The sequence below is a fragment of the Polistes fuscatus genome, unplaced genomic scaffold (assembly GCF_010416935.1).
Source record: "Polistes fuscatus isolate 324 unplaced genomic scaffold, CU_Pfus_HIC Scaffold6, whole genome shotgun sequence".
NCBI lineage: Eukaryota > Metazoa > Arthropoda > Insecta > Hymenoptera > Vespidae > Polistes > Polistes fuscatus.
In genome coordinates this window covers 10612885-10634191 of record NW_025113140.1, presented here as the reverse complement: position 1 = coordinate 10634191, position 21307 = coordinate 10612885, and the positions used below count along the sequence as shown (strand labels likewise).

Sequence of the window (21307 nt, the reverse complement as noted above, 5' to 3'; positions counted from 1 at the left end):
TTACGTCGGCGGAAGCTATGCTCGTAAATATAAACTTTTTTACCCTACGAGCAACGAGATTTGCAAAATTTCTATGTGTTTTGCGAGTTAACGTTTTAAACTCACTCCACGGATTAACCGATTCGATTGTTAGTCTCACGTGTACGCATACATTTATGTATGTGTGTTGTGTTTATACATCTCTACGGATATGCATAACGCGTATGCTATATTTCGTCTATTAAAAAAAAATAAAAAAAGTAAAAGGAAAATAAATTTATACGAATTTTCAAAAGAATGCGAATAGTTTTACCGAGTATCCGTCTACGTTTTGTTCCGTATACGGTTTGTTTTTACAATTTCGAAATTTTCTCACTTGAGAATAAAACTTTTCAGTTAAATTGCAATTAGTGATTTTTACGAATAACGAGTTATTAAGAAACATTTTAACCTATTTTACAAATAATTTATTTTATCTTGTAAAATTATGACACAGGCTTATGGGAAAATACGATCAACGTGAAAGGTCTTATTGTCATATTGAATGCTATAAAATACAATTGCATCAAAATTTAGACGACGAAATGTAAGATTTTATAAGGTACAGGCCGCATTACATTTTTATTTTTTTTTTTTTTATTTTTAATAATTATTTTCTCCTATTTTTAATATTTCGGTAGAAATTTGTTAAAATTATTTTGTCTGTTGTTCTTCATGAAATAAAAAATTTATATATATATATTTATTATAATAGAACGCAAAGTAGGTTTAAATTTATATAATATGTATTTTGTGCATAGTTGTTTAAAACGTATACGTGAGGTTTGTAAGAATAATATAATATCGTAGTATTCGTGGGAGGTATTAGCTCGTTTTTCCGTGGGACCGATCGTTTTGCACGTAGAACTGATTATCTCGAAAGCTGTAGGAACGTGTGTGACGTAACTGAACAAGCTAGTCAATAATCCAACCAGTATGTATCTGTGTGCGTATGTGTATACATGCATGCATTTATGTATGTAGCGAGCCAAGAGCATATGCTATCTCGTTATTTCGTTGCATGCTAAAGTGGTCGTTTTCATAATACTCTTTACAAATTTATCTCGATAATGTAATCTAACAAATCAGAATCGATATATATATATATATATATACATATATATGAATACGCATACGTTATAAAAATATTATTATATTATTTGTTTAAATAAAAAAAAAAAAGAAAAGAGTTCGTAATATTCGTAATGGAGAGAGAGAGAGAGAGAGAGAGATAGAAAGTAGATATAAATAAAAAGGGAAATACAATTATTTGATTTGTTATTTTAAATATAATTTTCAATAATTTTGTGTATTTATTTTACGTTTTATGCACAACACGATACGGAGCTTTTCTCGTTGTTATTTTTTTTTTATGATGTTTTTAACGCGAATCAGATAAGTTATTTCAATTTGTAATTGGATTGATTTAAAACATGATACACAAGGTATTAATGACTTATCGATACCGATACGTAACATTAAAAACACAATACAACGAATGGAATAATAAGGATAAATAGAATTAATAGCTTTTTAGAAATATGATTTGCAAATGTCAACGATACTGGTTTTACGTGCTTTACCTCGTGACACGTAGTTCACGATCAACAAGCACGTTATATTGGATAATAGTCACGTTGTGTGGTCTCAAACCAGATTCATTAGAGCATTGCAAGGTCCGAATTCGATATGTATCGTAGCGTTTAATTGCTCGACTAGAGTCGATTTGATTAACGTCAGGTGTATATGTACATTATTGCTAGAGTTTTAAGCGACAAATGACGATATTAACAAGTTTCAACTGTTAACTGAGCTAATCTTCATCCAGAAATGAAAATAATCGTACGAACACCTGTGTTATACCTGTTCGTTTGTTCAATAATTCAAGAAAATGAAGAAAATCAAATGGAAGGAAATAAGATATGGACGATTAATGTTATTAATTAAATATTTATCTACGAAGTATATATATATATTTTAATATCACGGAATCATTTAATAATTTATGTAGATGTTGTTAAATTTCAATTAGATACGATTAATATTTTCATTAGTCGGAAACCACAATTCTCTATTGCAATGCATAATACACTTTAAATTAAATAGTACTGAGAATACATACGATAGTATTATCTTGTAATATTTCCGTTATATTCAAATTCAATTTTATAAACGTGCATTTTTATTATCTTTTTAATGATTTATCACAAATCAGGAGGATAGTTGGTGAAATGAAACTGACAATTTAATTAAAACCGGTTTAAAAATTTCCCATAACAATATTTCAATTAACGTATTTTATTTTTAAATGAAAATCATTGAAAATATACTTTCAATGATTATATTTATAATTAAAAATTGATAATCGTTGACAATTTTGATTACGTTCGATGAATATTTTCATTTAATCGGAGACTTCAAATCTCTCTCTCTCTCTCTCTCTCTCAATGTGCATAATACACAACATGCGTATTTAGTTAGATTCACGTATGTGTAAATATTAGTCATATATATATATATATATATGTAAATAATGTATATGATTTTCCGATCAAGTTGAGAGGAAGTGGCCTGACTGACAATGAATCGAAATCAAACGATCGTAGTGGATTGATGGCAAGACCACAGCTTTCAATTCCTATACCCCATACCAAAATGGTTATTCTCTTCGATGCGTAATTCTGAATCGAATGGTGCAGAGCCAAGCCTTTTGTCGAAGTTCCTATAAACGCTTATCTATTGGTCGGTCCTCCTATTATACCGGTATAGCGTGGAATCGTTGAAATATCGTCCTCCGATAAAGAATATTATCTCCACTTTACACGACTCTTTGAACATTCGACCTATTTTATACGAGTTGAATAATAAATTTCATGTGTAATAAAGATACGTGAACAGACGTCCAAATTAATATGAAATGTTTCTTATTTTTTTTTCTCTCTCTTTCTCTCTTTCTCTCTTTGTACGTCTGTATCTCTCTTTCCACTTTCCTTCCTGTCATTTAAATGTTAAAATTTTGTAATATCTCTATATTATATAATACGAACTTTTCTCCATTTAAAACGAATAAATGTTACTTCCTAATTAAAAAATACTATATTAACCGTTTCAATTTTCGATTTAATTTACGATTTCATCAAAGATCTTTTTTCTTTTTTTTTTTTCGATATTCTTTTGTTTCATCTCTCTCTCTCTCTCTCTCTTTCATGTTCTTTCATTTCAATCAATTTATATATTTTATTCTATCTCAAAATCTACGACTTATCGTTATGTTATTTTTGATCTGACGTTTAATATAATTATTGTTATTTTTCTGTTATTTCTTTATCTCTCTCTCTCTCTCTCTCTTTCTCGCAACATTATTAAATTACTGTATAAAGTTGATTTGTTTACAGGGCGTCGTTGTGGTGGGGGGTGGGGTAGGTGAGAGATATGACGAGTTTAATTGTAACGAGGATTTCATCCGCATTTTTTCTTTCTCCCCATAAAATAAATAATTTCTTTCTCATTTTTTGATTAATTAAATATTATAACGGAACAGTTCATCGTGACGGTTTATTGAATTTTTTTTTTTATACTTATATAGAAAAGAAAAAAAGAAATAACAATAAAAAAAGGTAGAAAAGAAAAAAGCTTAGGTAATCGAGAGATTAAATTTTTGAAATTATTATTTAGAAATTATAAACAGTTAAATATCATGATTAATTTGTATATTATTTTCGCGAAAAATTTTTCTTTCGTTTGTTAATGGTTCTCTCTCTCTCTCTCTCTTTTCCTCTGATTCTCCGAGTCCACAGAGATTCGACTTATTTTTATTTCCACTATCTTTCTTATTTATTTTTTTATTTCTTTCTCTTTTCTCACTTCTTTCTTTCTGACATTCGGACTCGAGTGGAAAAAGTATTGTTGCTTTAGCATTACACCACTCGCAGTACCTTATTTTCTCTCTTTCTCTTTCTTTCTTTCTTGTTTCTAGTACCTTTTATACCGTCTCCTTATTTTGCCACTCTACTATACTATAGAAACAATAAGACACTTGAGCGGAAGCCGACTTTTACGAGTAGAGAGTCTCTACTTTTAGTTGTTCCAATAATTGACTAAGTGGTCATATTTTATTCTTCTATTTCTCTCTCTCCCCTCTTCCCCCCACTCTCTCTATCTCTCTTGCTCTCTTTTCTATATTATTTTATTATATATATATTATATCTTATTCTTTATTATCACTTTTTTTGAATATCTATCGGTGTAAAAGTAAAATCAATGTACGGATGAAAAAAAGTGGAAATAAAAAAATGTTTGAAAATTAGACACTCAAGAGAAAGAGAAAGGGAAAGAGAAAGAGAGAGAGAGAGAGAGAGAGAATTTTATCGAATTTGTTCAACCAAAATTGGTTTTACTCAGGTTATAATTAAAGCGTTACTTCCTATCGAATTAAATTAATGAAAAAGAAAGGATTGTAATAGAGAGAAAAAAAAGAGAGAGAGAGAGAGAGAGAAAGGGAGAGAATATATAATTTTTTCGGTGATTTTTCAATTAGTATTTTGTTCCGAAATTGTTTTTCTTTTTTTTCTTTTTATTTCGTCGACAATTCGCCAATAATATTATTGTGGAATTGTTACTACCGCGAATTCGTAGAGGAAACAACCGCAAATCGTTGGGAAATTCGAAAGACTTGTTAAATTTGTTGTATTTTTGTGTGTTTCGCAACGTGACGAATTGTCGAAAAGTTTTGAATGTTTTGAAATGCGGTACGTAGGGGGAAAAAAAAAAAACTAGTGAACAAATCGATGGGATTTTTAGTTTGGACGGGAGGGAAAGGAAATGTATACAAAAAAAGAAAAAGAGAGAGAAGAAAAAGAAAAAAAAAATAGAAATAAATTGAGCGTAGAAAAAATTAGTTTGGAAAATAACAAAAGCCCCGTAATCGATCCGATCGAAGGTGTAATTAAGTGCTTAATTAATCGTGGAATGGTGTTAAAAGGGGAATATTATGCGACTTCCAGATAACGTTTCTAATAAGTTCGATTTAGAAAGTTTGAGTGTGTTTTCGTAATGTGGGACCGGGTGGTGTTTCCGTGAAAACGGAGATATTAAATCGTGATTCTTTTAATTAACGACTAGGTATTCGCTTCAATTAGTAAATTAGAATGGTTCGCATTAAATCGTGTTATTACTGGAGAAATACGATCGTGCGAACTCGTTATTTAATATGAATTTCTCTCCTACCATTGCATTTTTTGAATTATCTGTAGTATATATAACTATGTATATATGTGTAAGTATGTGTGTTATGTTTGTTTTGCAATGAATTTACGAGAACTTATTCGATTATGAATTTGTACGATATGGGCTTTACTATGATTTCTACCAATATAGGAACTTGAAAATGAAAAGTATGTGAAAATAATAAAATGAAGGTAATCGGAGTATGGTAGATAATTGCTCGTTGACCCGACGAGAAGATAATTATATCCAACGTTTTTCTATTATTTCAATGGAATGAAAATTTCCTTCCTATTTGTCAAAAGTGTTTTTGTTCGAACGATAATAATCATTTTTGAACTTCTATATATTTTGTTTTCTCGTTATTTTAATTAATTTCATAAAAATTCGTCGATATAATAAAAAATATTGAAATTTCTGATGATAAAAGAAAAAAGACCGTAGATAAATGGCTAAGAATTTGCATAATTTTTTGTTTTGTTTTATGCACAGTTCGAATAAGAATTCGTCGTACTTTAGCGTAGGTAGATAATAATAATAATAATTCACTGTGTTAGGAATTCCTTTAAAACAGTAACGCAGTGGTTATCAAATTTTTGATAGGTTCGCGTGATCTTTATTAGTGTAAAAATATTTGACGTAACGTTTCCTCGTATTACGACAAATGATATTCATACAATTTAACATATCTAAATAACAATTCGTGAAACCTTTGAAAAGTCTATGCGAAACCCCCCAGGGTTCGGTGGAACAAAGTGTTTGAAGACCACTACTACTCTATAAAGCATTCCAGTATGCTATCATAAATCTAAATTACGAAAGTACGCTACAGTCTCATTCGTTTCTATAGAACGATATATTTGATGAAGTTGGATTAGGACGATTCGTCACGTCCGCTAGTGTCACCATCACTATGTGACACATTTACCATTGGAATACTGTCGTTAATTTATTTCTCTTTAAAATCTTCATCCTCTCACTTCTCATCGTCATCGTCATCATCATCATCTTCTTCTTCTTTTCAATTTTATCTTTCCAAAATTATCAAGAAATGTAAATAATACTTTCCCATAGATCGTGGATGCAAACTATCGTATAATTTTCTTCATATTGGCCGTTGACCGTCTTGCTCATTAACCATCTAATTAACCGTCTGTTCTAATTACTTACCTACTAAACCCCAGTTAAGTTTCAGTTCGCTAAACGGAAACTTTCATTGGGGAATCGTTGTCGTTAAAACCTACGATTACGAGAAATGAGGAATGAAGAGACGAGACGACGATGATTATTCCCCACCCCGCCCCACCCTCAGTCGAATTTCGAATTTCGACGTGTAATAGCTTATTTAATTTTTACTTTTACTTTTCCATTTATTCCCATTTCTCCTTTCTTCCGCAATGTTAGTCATTTCTTCGTCTAGGTAATTTGAAATTATTATCGTTCATAATAATAATAATCTAAATGTATTCCTATAATATACGGCTCGTTAAATGATAATAGCTAAACGAATATCCGCTTAAAGACAAAGCAGCCTCATTCGGAAGGACAACGGATGACTTAAGCATTTTCTATATCTCTATATACGCCATCTCATACATTCTATATACATTTATATACACATACATATATATAGGAAGAATATGAGTTTCATGAGATATGCATGAGCAAGCTTGTCACAGCTTGTTACAACTAATTGTTAATCACGTCCTATATTTTCATAGACGAAAACGAAGCAGGGAACGATGAAATATGGGCTGAAAATACGAAAGATAAGCAAAAGAAAGATGAATGAAGAAGAGAATAAGAATGAGAGAGAGGATAAAAAATAATAATAATAGCGCTTGGAACACCATTCATTAACGTGAATTTATACGAAACGGATTTAGTTTATATAATGTTAATGTAAATATTTATTTATTTTATATTTAAAAAAATATTTATTCAATGTAACGTAATATATAACGAGAGATTGGATTATGTTACTCTCCAAAGATCAAGTATAAATTTTCTTTTGACAGATTTGCGTCACTTCTATCGTTAATAAGAATCGAGTTATTCGGGAAGTTTATTTTCAATATTTCACTCGATTTATACATATTCTCGTGAATACCCATACGTAGGATGAAAGAATTTAATAACACCGGAAATAGATGTTGAATATACGTTTATAGAGTCGGCATGGGCGCGACGTAAGCTGTAGATGCAATAAATGAAGGACAAAGGGAAAGGAAAGGAAAGGAAAGGAAAGGTTTATTCTAAAGAGTAAGAAGCGAATAAGAGAGAAAGAGAGAGAGAGAGTAAGAGTCTGGGAAGCTTGCGAGACGAAGATCTCATCTCGATGAAAAGGCAATGCCAAGCTTCGATATTGCCTCCTACGTTGACCTCTATTCTTCCGTTCGTCTCCGGAAAAATGCTTTTTACTTTCTCGACGTCGTTCGATTTTTCCTTCCCCATCTTAACGCCTTTTCTGCCAAGGAAAGGGATAGAAAAGGAAAAGTGTGAGAGAGATGGAAATAAAAAGCTAGTACTACAACGATCTAATTTTCTTCCTTTTCCTTTGCATGAGTGCAATCAATTCGGCAGTATTAAAACGACGTTCGTTTAATCATCCTACACAACGATTACTCGTCTTAAAAACCCAGTCGAAATGACGTTAATTATTTATTTGAAATTTATCTTTATTATTTAAGAAAACGAAATTGTATCTAAATTTTTGTGTTCAAAATTATGAAATTTGTTGTTCTTCTTTGCGATAACGGTGTGCCACTGTTGAATTTTCTTTTTTCTTAACACAGGAGTTTACCTGTCATCAACCGGTAAGCTTTCAAAAATTTACATCGCAATTACAAAGGTAGCGTGTAAGGTGTGTCGTCTATTTTCCGAGTTTTACGTTTTCGTATTATCGCACAAATAAGATTAATACGTAAAGTATAAGTACTTTATAATTTCTATTTTAGAGAGTTTTGATAGTCAAAGGAAACAATTCCATAGTTAATATCTCTCTCTCTCTCTCACTCACTCACTCACTCTAATTTCTCTTGAAGATCAACCAGGAAGTTAATTTTATCGACGCCTTCTCTGCAAAAGTATACGCCGAGGAGGACGAAGCGGGCTGGGGGGATGGGGGTTGAGGGGGGAAGGGCGGAGGGGCTGTGAGATAGGAACAGCTCCTGCTAATTACGAGTAATTAGATAAATCGTCGAGCGAGCAATTTTTACGTCGAGGAAGGAATTAGAAGCGGCCTTGCCGGTTGGCGTTATCTGATAAATCATTAATGCAGTTAATTAAAAACTTTAATCAACCCTTCGCCCCGAACGGAGTAGTTTCAAGTTGCTTCTGAAGCTTTCTACGACGTTGACACTGTTACTGTGTAGCTCTCTTCGTAATACTCCAACTTCTTTCTTCTTTCCTTCCTTCTTTCCTTCCTTTCTTTCTTTCTTTGTTTTCTTTCTTTTTTATTTTCTTTTTTATTTTCTATTTTTAACTTCAGTCGCTAAAATAGAAAAAGCAAGCGATCGATGAATAGCCCAATGATTAATCGCAATTAGATTGACCGACGAGAGAGAGAGAGAGAGAGAAAACAGAAATGTTTACACGGGAATTAGATCGATCATTTGTAGATGTACGATAAAGTTCGAAAGGAAGGATTAATTTCGAAATTTTAATTCTTTACAGTTGATTTTAGATAATAATTTATCGACTATTTATCGTTTATTCGACGATAATTAAACTAAACGTATCGTAAAGAAATACAATTAACAATAATGACGACAATGTTTGATACAATAATCGTTGAAATCAACGAATTAACTCGATTAATTTCGAAAATAGCAGACAAGAAAAATAAATATATAAGTGATCGATGGCTTTGTTATAATACATTGATTTAATATAATATTAAACTATTCAATGCAGTCAAATTAATATTCAATTATAATTTCGGAGAATTGAAAATATCGCAGAAAACGAAAAATAATTTCGTTAAGATTGGTTATCGGACGTCAGTCACGTCTCACATGACAACGGTATTTTGGCGTTGCGGTGATCTGTCATGTGAAAAGTTACAAGCGAAATATGCATATGCATATAAACCGAAATCAGCTACGAAAAACGTTAAAGTGTACAATACAATGCCGAATACAGTGCGAATACAGTGACTTACACTGTCGTTTTTTTGTCAGAAAATTATGGATCTTATAAATACTTACAATCCTTTGTCTTATAAAAAATAATCGCGATAAAAATGAGTTTATCTTTTAAAAGTTAGAACAAATCACACAAAATAACCAAAATTTCATGAAGATCGGTTGAGTCATTTCGGAGTTCTTCGCGAACAAACACGGTGACACTGGATTTTTATATATGTATATAAACACGTGTGCTAATGGTTTATATATCTCTCGTCATTATTATCGTTTTTTGTTATCTACCGGTTTAAAATTCCACCATTGGTATCGTATTGAACCGTAAAGCACGCGTTTCAATGCCAACGAAAATTCCGATGATCTCTATGTGCGCATTTTTGCAGACTGCGCAGCATCTAGTACAACGTTTGAATACTTACCTATTGGAATTTATATATTAGTTGTACACAACAGCATGTGAGCTTCGGGACAAAAGTCTGAGCTAGTGAGTACTGCTGCTGCTGCTGCTGCTCCATGGCATTCGGAAAAGAATTTGGGTCAATGAGAAACTCGTACCAATGTGTGTTGCTCTTATCGACGATCGAAATTCTCTCTCTCTCTCTCTCTCTTTGTCTTCCTTCCTCTCCCCTTCCCCTATCTTCAGCCCTTATTTCTTTCTCTCGTTGTATTTTCAGATTGTAGATCGAGGAGTTGTAACAATTGTTTCCAAAAAAAAAAAAAGTGCTTTTGCCAAGTTAATCGCCACTTTGCTATAGGTATTGTCTTTTTTTTTCCTTTCAATACTTTTATTTTATCATTTGTTTCAACTTAATTCACAATTTGTCTATGTAGGTGTTAAGAAATAAGTTATTAACTACGATTTACGTCCTAAATAATATTTTATATCATAACTTATGGTTTATTAGGTTGCTTTTTTTTTTATATTATTTATTTTGCCGAATTTACTAGCAATTGTTTCATAAATAAGTATCTTTATTAGCGCATGAAAGTATTAGCAATTATGATATTTTGTGTATAAAAAAGATTTGTTTGACGAGTAAATTAATATAAATACTATAATAGCTAATGTGACACTTTGGTTAAACATATATGTACGATTGCTCCGGCTCGAAGGACCATTTAGTGTGATTGATCCAACTCGCAGAAGCAAATGTACAGTTGTACGGTAGTGCTGGTTCCCACTCCCGTACTGTGCACGCTTTCGTGCACGCGCTTTCTCACTTGATAGGAAAAAGACTGCTGTCTCTTTCCACTTCCGCGTTGTAAGGACGGAAGGAGTTATCCCAAATAATACACTTCTAATTATAGTGAAATGTGAATATTTATTAATACTCGTTTCCAAGAGATCAATATGGTGCTTGGGCCTTGTATATTGATCTATGCTAACTTTGATGCTTGGTACTAGCAATAACCTCGGGTTACTGACTAGTTGTATTGAATGCTGCTCGGATCACTTGGATGTGATTCCGCCTAACGAGTATGGACAACTAACTATTTTTCGTCTAAGATGTAACTGCCCTCTTCCCCACCCCCTCCACGATACATCCTACCACAGGGCTCCGATGCGACCTTGGAGTGGGGACATCTGCTCAAATATACTGCGTTATCGTTTCGAGGAATTCGGAATAAGATACCCTGGCGATTGCTATGTTTGTCCTTATGCTCTATGATTAGATGCCGACGCAATAAAACCCAAAGGTCCTAAACAAATATTCTTTATTTCTTTGCATGGTCTCCGGTCGAGCATCTTTGTACATGTGCATCTTATCCAAATCCTCCGTTGTATACTCTTACCCCCCTACTGTTCCGATAAATGACGGAACAATATATAAACGATTTATTTTTCTTGAATTGTACACTCTAACTGCTTGTTACCCGGATCTCAGCGGTAGGACTTTTGGATTTATAATCAAATGTTCTGACCAAAAGAAAGCTAATATTCAAGCTTGTATATGTATTGTAAATCCCTTTCGCGTTGGAAAGTTTATATTTCACAAGAGAAAATCGTTTAAGAGAAATAAAAATTCTATGGAACATGGGTAGATACTGGATTTCTCCAAGAGAATCCACTTATTTATAGGTGTAATAAAAGTGGTGGTAGTAGCAGTAGTTGTAATAGTAGTAGTAGTAGTAGTAGTTTTGTAAGATATCCTCAAGCAGAATAAGTAAAATGTGAAAATTGGGTTTTACAATAGAGTTGCGTTTACGTGGACGAGAGTTCTCCCTTTAACTTTTGTAATCTTCTCAGCTTAATAGCGTTTTTTCGTTTTTACAGATCGTCTTTTATATTCTTCCGTCTTAATAAATCATCTCTTATCTTTTCCGTCTTTCTTATTTAATACGACAATTATTTCATTTTCATTCCAACCGAATCGAATTGTTATACTTGAGTTAAAAATTAATTCAATTGTCTTATTAGCCATTTCCATTACTAATAGTATTTTTCTTATAAATTCATCAATTATTATTTATGGCGCAAATTAATTTTGTAATTTATTTCCTAAAAGCGAAAAAAAAAAATTAATTTTGAGTTGTTCTGAAAAAAAAAAAAAAATTGGTTTATAATTAGGAGAAAGAGATTAAATTGTCTTTACTAATTTTTAATTAAATTTTCTTACCATTATTCCGTTGGGTTTAAAAATAGCTTACGAGTGTATCGCGGTGGTTGTATGGTAAAATGATACAAGTGGTTAAATGAAACAAAGGACGTTTCACGAAGAAACCTTTGAAACTGACAATGAGTAGCCAGTGGTACTCACTAAGGACAAAACGATCTACGGACTTTGGTCTTCCTTAGGTCCGGAAAGTAACGTCGTGACCGTAAAGTTTATGACGTTCTTTGGATACGTTTCGTCGACTTGTCTTCCATTATACGGCATCGTGTGAGAAAGAGAGAGAAAAGATGAAGGATCGGAGAAGAACAAAAAGGAAATGCACGAAAGTGAATGAAGGTTGTTTTATCGAGCATGAGAGAGAGAGAGAGAGAGAGAGAGTGTGAGAAGAGAAGACTCGTGCGAAACTTTGACGTCGTTACGTCCTTGGAATAAAAGGATAACGGGTCACCCTTTGAGGTAGTAAACTTTTTATTGGACTTTGAAAATAAATGTCAAGTTATTCAATCGACTATTTTAAAATTTTCTTATCTTTGGTTTTTAATATTATAGGTAATCTACAAAGTTCATGTTGTCTAAATCAATGCAAATAATTGATAAACAAATTATAGAAACGATACAAATTAGTTTCGTTTCTTAATATCCAAAGTAAATTTTACATGTATAATATATTTTATTTGTATGTTGTTTTAAGTATTACGATCGATTTGATAGAGAATTGTAATAGAACAGAATGGTAAAATGAAATAAAAAATATAACATGCGTACGAATGGAGAAAAATGATGGGAAAAGAAATTTCTATCTAACTTAAAGTTTCTTCTAGCGTGGAAAAGACGCGACAGGTGGTAGGTAGTCGATCGAATAGAAAGTACACGTTACTTTCCACTTATCGTTTTACATCGTTCACGACGTATTACTACTACCATCACCACCACTACCACCACCACTACCAATACCAATACCATTACAGTAGCAGCAGGAGCAGGAGCAGGAGCAGCAGCAGCAGCAGCAGCAGGAGTAGCAGTAGTAGTACCATCATTACTAGCATCGGTACTTTCACCAATATCACAACCCACGACGTTTCGACGTGCTCTCGAAGCTTTCAAGAGCAAATCGAGTTTCCTGTCCCTTTGGGACCATGGTTACCATCGGTACTACCACTATCGGCACAACCTCGACAAGTAGTATCGACGATGTAATTAGAAATCCAACGATAAACGGTGAAATCGTTTCCGAACCGTACTTGGTTAATACCTAGCTAGCTAGCTAGCTACCTTCCTAGTTACCTAGCTAGCTAGTAATACCACCAATAGTAGTAGTTTTAAGCTCAAACGTCAAACCATCCAAGTGTTAGTACTTGTTAGCAAAAGATGCAGAAGGTATCTTATTTAATGTAATGCCCAACAACGCTACCAGTACTTACATTCCACTTTATATCCCTTAACTCTCACACTCTCCGTCTAACAACCGCAGCTTTTCATTAAACCCTAACCCGAAGAAAATCGGTCCGTTTATACGAAAAAGCTCGATCTTCGTAGATACGTTCAAGAGTAAACGTTTTTCTCTTGAACCTTTTCTTTTCTTTTCTTTTCTTTTCTTTTCTTTCCTTTTCTTATTCTTTTACTTCTAAGTATTTTTTGTTCCCCTTCTCTTTCTCTTTCTCTTTCTCATTTACTTTCCATCCGACTAATTTCGAGTCGAATCACCATCGCGAAATCGTCTTTACTTAATCGACTTTCATCGAGCAATCACTGTACTCATTACTACCTCTCCCTCCAGCCCTTTCCCTTCCCTTTCTTTCCCTTCCCTTCCCTTTCTTTCCCTTCCTATCCCTTCCCTTCTTTTTCCCTATCTTCCCCTTTTCTCTCTATGCTTTTGATATTATTGTCATCCTTCTTTTTCTACTCTCTTATTAATTCTTTCTTTTTAGACTCAAGAGAGAGAATGGGGCGAGTTTTCTTTTCTTAAAAGAATATTCATACTTCCGATCGATCGATCGATCGATCGATCGATTCTTCCTCGCTTTGGAAAAAACGCTATTTGCTTTTTAACGGTTTCCCTATCCCTCTCTTTCTTTCTTTCTTTCTTTCTTTTATTTTTCGATTGGTATGGTAAGTCTTAGTTAGTAAAGGAAATTGCTTTCGATCGTCGCGTTTTATTTTGAAAGCTCGAGAAAAATTTGCCGGAGGTATTACGTTTTAAATTTCTTTAGTCCCGTGTCATTTTGAAAATTTTCACGTTAAAAGATTTGGCGTTAAGAGATAGGAAAAAAGGATTGGGTAGGTATCTATGGCAATTAATGCCATGCAAAACTATACTACTGGAACGTAGTTACTTGATCGCGAATATTCACTGAGAATCCGATTAAAATCAGGGATCGGGGAATTGGATCGTGTTTGTTGGATTAACGAGCGCCAGTTTGCATGTGAATCGACGAATATTTCGTCGTTGATTTACGAACTCCTTCATCCTCGTTCTTGTTCTCCTCTTCGTCATCGTTTTCGTTGTCGTAATCGTATCGGGAAATGCTTTGAAGTAGGCAAGGTCAGAGAATTTAGTCTCATCTCATCTCATCTCATCTCTATCTCTCCCTCTCTCTCCCTCTCTCGTAATAATACCAGCTTCAACTTGTCGAATTTGCATGAAAATCTTGGAAGAGAAGAGGGCTGTTGCTGGATCGAGCGGTGAACGACGATGAAAGGGAGTCAAAGGGTTAAGAAGTTTTTGAGCTAGTAATGAGACTTTGAGACCACAGGATTACCTAACTTTTAGAGATAATAACTTTTTCTTTCTCTCTCACTCCCTTTCTCTATCCCCTTGTATTCTTATTTAAAACATATTAACCATTTATACGATTAGGTAATAGTTCTAGCGTTTAAATTGACTTTGACGTTAGGTAATAAAAAGTGAAATATGTCGATTCGAAAATGTCTTCACGTTTTCCTGTTTTATTGATAAAATTACCTTTGGCAAATATAAATTTCATTTTCTCTCTCTCTCTCTCTGCTTCGTGCACGTTTGATATTTCTTCGATTTTCGATTTTAGTTGAAGGAATCGTTAGAATTGGAGGTTCCTTGATTCGCACCAGTTACGATGTCGTTTATTCGTTGGTATGTTCGTTCGTACTTACCTTATATCGTAGTATATGTACATAGAAACGTAGAAGTTGGTTAGGTACGTGTATAGGTAGGATGCTCGTTCACTCGCTTTGCTGACCTATGAATGTCTACAAAATTATGGCTACAAATCACGTATAGTGTTCGTGCAACCGGCATCCACCGGTTGACGTGACGCGATTCCCTATGAGAGGAGCTGGTGTAATTGCGCTACGTGCCCTTATGTGCATCGTTGCGGGCATGAACTTACTCGCGGAAACCGGCACTACCATCTACAGACATTTCCAACCCGGTAAAATGAATGAGCAAACTGGAAGAGAGAAAGAGACGGAGAGAGAGAGAGAGAGAGAAAGAGAGAAATACGGCATTGCCAATATGCATCTACGCTTTCTTGTCAGGGTTGTTGTTGGACCGTAAACAAGATAATCGCGAGAAACGTAGCATATTCCAGCACTCATATTACTTATCATTCAACTACCACAACCGTTATCCTTACCATTATCGCTCGCTGTTACATGTTTTAGAAAATTAAAGTTACATTTCTAACTTGAAGAAATCTTAAACGCATTTCTTTTGTTAATTATTATACTTTACTTATTAACGAAAGACTGAAATTTGAATTTTTACTTGAAACTTTTTCGTTTAATTCACTACAGCATCAACGAAATGATCACTCATTCCGTTCATAACCAAATGTGGGTGTTTCAACACATGTGTATTAAAAATAGAATGAGAAGATAAGTAAAACCTTAATTAAACTGTTTTATCTGGTAACCTTAAATAATAATGATAAAAATTTAAAAGAATGTGGATAAATTGAAATAAATTTATTTATTTGCAAATAAATTTTGTAAAATTTCAGGGTCTTCGAATTTTGTTCTGGTTAATGATTGAGTTATAGTGTTGCATATAATGGAGAATAGGATATTAGGAACGTTTATTGATTATTCAATGGGGATTTATATGACCTCCCTTTTAATCCTACGACAGGTAATTCCATAAAGCAAAATGCAGTATGCACCAGAGTCGGCCATTATAAGCGCGAACGGGTACTTGTCCTTTAACTAAGCGGATGCACGTGGATTGACATTCGAGACATCGACAGTCGAGTTGACGAGATCGAGTAGAATGCGGTTGTTCCTCGTCCATCATCCAACGTGGTTACCTGTCCGCGTAGTTAACGTTAAGTGATCCATCAATTTTGTAATAATAAAAAAAAAAAAATTCATTCTCCTAGTCGTTTGATTTTACTCATAAACGTCCAATCGAAGATTGCGCTATTCAGTTTCATACGATTTATCATGATTTCTTTCGTTGAAATTAGTCTCGTTCCTATATTTTATTTTATTATTTTCATATAAATTAAAAATTGAATTTATATCAGCATGGTTTTTAATTATTTTCTTTTCGCGTCTCACGCGGCGTCGTTTAATTTGTATTTATTTTCGCTAACAATTTTATTGCTCTTTATATTTTTATATATATATATATATATATATTTTTATATCTAGCAAAAATAGGTGCTCATACACATTGTTTATCGCAGTTTACTCTAACAAAAATATGACACATATCGTAATGAAAAAAACATAAAGAATATATATTATCATCGTAGCGATATCAGCCATGACGTAAATAAATAAATTTGTTAGACGAGCTATAAAATATTGATCGAACGAACAAGAAATAAATTCAGCATGAAATTTCGTAGAGTGCACTAGAATTGCGAATGTTTGGTAATGTGTTCGAAAGAATAAGAAAATAATGAGATAAAATAATAAGTAGTAGATCGGTTTTGGTAAAGAAGAAACCATTTATTCTTTTTCGTTTTGGGGGTTTCGTATTTCGTAGTATAATAAGTACTCGACATAACCATCGATTTTCGACACGACGTTTGTACATCGATATATTTCGCATCTCCCTTTGGACCTTTTCCCTTTGTTTATCTTCCCTTTTCTTCTCTTCTCTTTACGTTCGCTCCATTACGGCCAATTGCCCGTGAACGTCCCCCTTCAAAGTGAGCATCGAGGCGAGTATATTTATTCAAACCGCAATGCACTAGTCTCTATCCTTTTTATCGCCTATCGTAAAGCTTACTTTCTTGTGTGTGACGTATATTTTTCTAAAGAATCGACACACAAGATATAGATATCGATCAGGCAAACTGTTTCCCTAGATTTTGTTCCGAAACCGATCTTACTTAGGAGTGTGTTCGAAATTATATGTGCGTAAGATAGAAAGAAATTTATGTATAATTGCGTATGACAGTAAAAGAGAGACAAATAGAGAAATTGAGATTAGTATCTTTGTATGAGAACGTTTGTATGCGTGATAAAGTGTCAATGTGTTAGAGAGACAAAGATAATATTTGTGTGAGAGAGTAATATGTGTCTATAGAAGAAAGAGAGAGAAAAGAAAAGAGAGAATGGGTAAGTTTGAATGAGAATATTGAGTGATAATGTATGTGTGTGACACAGAAAAAGAGAGAGAGAGAGAAAGAGTAAGTATATGAGATGGTTTTCCACTTCTATTGAGGTTGTTTGGATATTATACGAGAAATGTTCGCCATTTGTGGAATGCATATTCAGTCGAATAATAATGCATCGCGTAAATATGCATATTTAATCGTCATTTGTTCGTATCTGTATACTTAAATACGTATTAACGACTCCCAACAGAGAGCGAAATTCGGACAAGTATCGACATATTATTTCGGAGGGTGGTCGCATCATCCAATATAGGATCCAATCACTATTATCATTTCTCTACTACCGATCGACATTTCGCGCTGTATGATATTACCGTTAATGTTATCTTCAAACAATCATAATCAACGATACGAGCTCATATCTTTTCTTCCTACGTTTTGATATGCATTGACTATACGTTCAGTCATTAAATATATATTTATATGTATACTATTGATCGAAAGTTTGAAATTGTTACGTAATTTTCACGTGTCAATGTTTTACATTTTGTATTATGGCAATTAGTTTTTCAAGTGTTTCTAATTGAGTATTTCAATATTCTTCTATGCTTCTTTTAGAAGTTGTCAAAGATATCACAGTTGAAAAATTCATTCGGAACATTGCTTTAAATTAGGTGCATAAATTATATAAGGAAATTATTATATATACATGAGAAGGTACTGAAATCTTTTAAAAATGTAATTCAATTTGTTAATATTTGATGTATCAACGATAAATTATTTCGAAATTGATCGGTGTATTCGATTATTGAAATCAGCAAATGATCTTAATACATTTTAAATTTCATAAAAATCCATTTTCTACTGCATGAACAATTACATCTGCTAAACGTAATCTTTTTCTTTGTGTATCCAAACAACCGATATCACATATATCATTTATATTCAATGATTCGTCATCTTTTATTAACGTATTCAAGTCAAGTGCTTGCGACTCAGGTAACATAGCAAAAGGTAATGCTTCTAATGCACAAACAATTCCGAAGAAAAATTGTTCTTTTACCTGAAATCAAATTATATATTATATAATTAAATATTTATTATAATTCTAAAGAAAAATGTTATGTGTTATTAGTTAATCGGTAATAACATACCTCTTTCATAAACGTTTCCCACGGATACAATTTCTTAGCATCTGAGCCAAGTAAATTAATTACATTACTTAATTTATCGTAATAAATTTTCAACATATCATCGAATCGTTCTCTAAGAGTTTTGTTCGTACAAGAATAAATAAAGTATGCTAGGTCTAGAATTGGGCTGGCACAACGTGCCAATTGAAAATCAAGTAATAGAGCTTGCTTTTTATTTCCTTCAATGCTACGTACTAAAATATTTGGAGCCCAAGAGTCTCCTTGACTTACAACTGATGTTGGAGCATCTATACGATCGCATATTTTGCAACACATTTCCACGAGTGAACCAAATTTGTAAGAATTAAAACGCTTTAACGCTTCGCTGTTTGGATATTCAGTAACTAATGCATACGTTGCTATTTTCAACAATTGTTTCTATAAAAAGTATAGATCAGAATCTATATACAAATAAAATAAATACAATTTGTTGTTGATCAAACATAAATAATTTTACTTACGTGAAATTCTTTATACCAATTCCAGTATTTTGGACTAAAATATGTCTCTCTTAAATGCGATACACACTCGTTAAATTCTTCTTTATTTTCATCTTTGTATGCAAACGAAATTGCATGGAAAGTAGCAAATGCTTCTAAAATGATAGTACATTGTTCCATATCTACGCAATCTTGGCGAGTTACAGGACCGTATCCTAAATTGCAAACATTTTCTAATATTAAATAATCATTTTCACCATCTGCTAATGATTTTAAATGACGTGGAACACTTAGAATATGAACTTGATTTTTGCTTTTAAGAAACTCTTTAAATTTTGGTATAACCTGAAAAGTATATTTCAAATGAAAAAATTCATGAAATAGTCTAAAATAATAGGTACTTGTCAGAGGAAATATTAAACGCAATTACCTTAGTATAAAATGCTATCTCATTTTGAAAGAAATCTGTACATCGATACTTTTTTCTTCTACTTAAATTTTGAGGTAGTGATTTTATCACAATATCAGTTTGTACAGGTTTGCCATTACTCATAATGCCACTCACCTTGACTTTGTTAACAATTGCTATATAACCATCACCTTTAGCACTTGCATCACTAAAATCCCAATCAATTACTTTAACATCCTTTGCATTATGTTCTGCAACAAGTATACTTTCTAATATTTCTTTAGTAAGTTTAGCACTTATTGTACTTAGTTCAACTTGGTTTCTCTTTTCACTCATTGTTGAATTTTTTTATTTATCTTTTTTATTTGAAGGGTTTACTAATATCTTTTTCGATATATTTTGCTTACTATAAAACTTACAAACTGTAGGAAAATCAAATTTTAAGAAGATACGTGATTCTACGAAAGAAATAACTTCTATACTGAATAGGAGAAATAACTCTCTGCTTAACTAATGAGATAGGTTCCCCTTCTTCAATCAACAATGTTTCCATGTGCAGCTAGCTTTCTGATTGGTCTCAATACTAATTAGAACGACGATAACAGTATCGTAAATAACATTTTTTTTCTTTTTTGAAAATTCTTCTTTATTAACTTTATACGAAAAAAACAAGATTATATTTATTGTCAACTTTACATCTAAGACAAGTATTTGTCTTATAAATAAATAGAAATTGTACGTAGATTATAATCATATAATAATTCATATATATTCAAATATTTATTATTATATAATATTTATTTATGCATTAATATAAATATCTCATAATTATCAGTAATATTGATTTTAGGTGGTTTAGGGTAATTCATTGAGAGAGGCGCTAATTTTTAATTATTTATTACATCATTAAAGCTATTTTTATTTTATGTCATATAATACGTTTCTTATCAATAGTGATAAGATATTCTTATCTGTGATATTTTACTCTCCTTTCTACGAGTCGAGTCGTTTCTCTATTATATATATATAACACCTTATCACAGTTATTCAATACTACAATAGGTGTTATTTTACCATCTCTCGGAGTTGACAACATATCTTTATATATATAATAAAAATGTATATAATAAAAACAATTTTTAATATTCCTATAAAATATGTTTAAAAAAATATTCAGATTAACAAGGAGAGATATATCAATTGTCTCAAATTTATAATAGCGATACGAAAACTCCGGTGACTCGTTGTTGTATATCATATACATAGTAGTACGTAGGTATTTACAATTAGTCACTCTGGTGAATTTGAAATCAGGTGCTAGGAGGAAAAGCAGAGGAGAACAAATGACTCCGGGCAATATGGCGAAGCATGAATCAGAAACGTTACTATCTTCGATAACTCACCCATTTCCTCCCCTCTTTCTCTCTCTCTCTCTTTTATTCACGCTAACACGCACTTTAGCATAGTGCTTGTTTTTTTTTCTTTCTTTCTTTCTTTCTTTTTCTATCCCTTCCTTCCTTTTTGATCTGTCAAGGTTCATCGTGTATCGGCAAAAGCTTTACCCAGCCCAGAAAAGGCTTATTTTGATGAATAAACGTCGTGAGAGGAGGAGGCGAGGAAGAGAGGAGACAGTATCTGATTTACTGGACCATAAATATCTCTAATCTGTACGAGACACGGGGCTACACCTCTCTCTCTCTCTCTCTCTCTCTCTCTCTCTC

At 32.7% G+C, this 21307-nt stretch overlaps 2 protein-coding genes across 3 annotated transcripts in view; one reads left to right on the top strand and one right to left on the bottom strand.

Annotated features, from left to right (window-relative positions):
- The window catches only part of LOC122523416 (peroxidasin), a 215806-nt gene that overhangs the window by 31800 nt on the left and 162699 nt on the right, over positions 1–21307 (top strand). The gene's annotated exons all lie outside the window — the stretch shown is intronic.
- On the bottom strand, positions 18302–20107 carry LOC122523414. Its single transcript, XM_043645136.1, has 4 exons — positions 19608–20107; positions 19199–19522; positions 18699–19115; positions 18302–18607 (listed from the first exon to the last, which is right to left on the bottom strand). Exons 1-4 carry the CDS (start codon positions 19920–19922, stop codon positions 18389–18391), a joined length of 1275 nt encoding a protein of 424 aa, XP_043501071.1. The 5' UTR covers positions 19923–20107; the 3' UTR covers positions 18302–18388.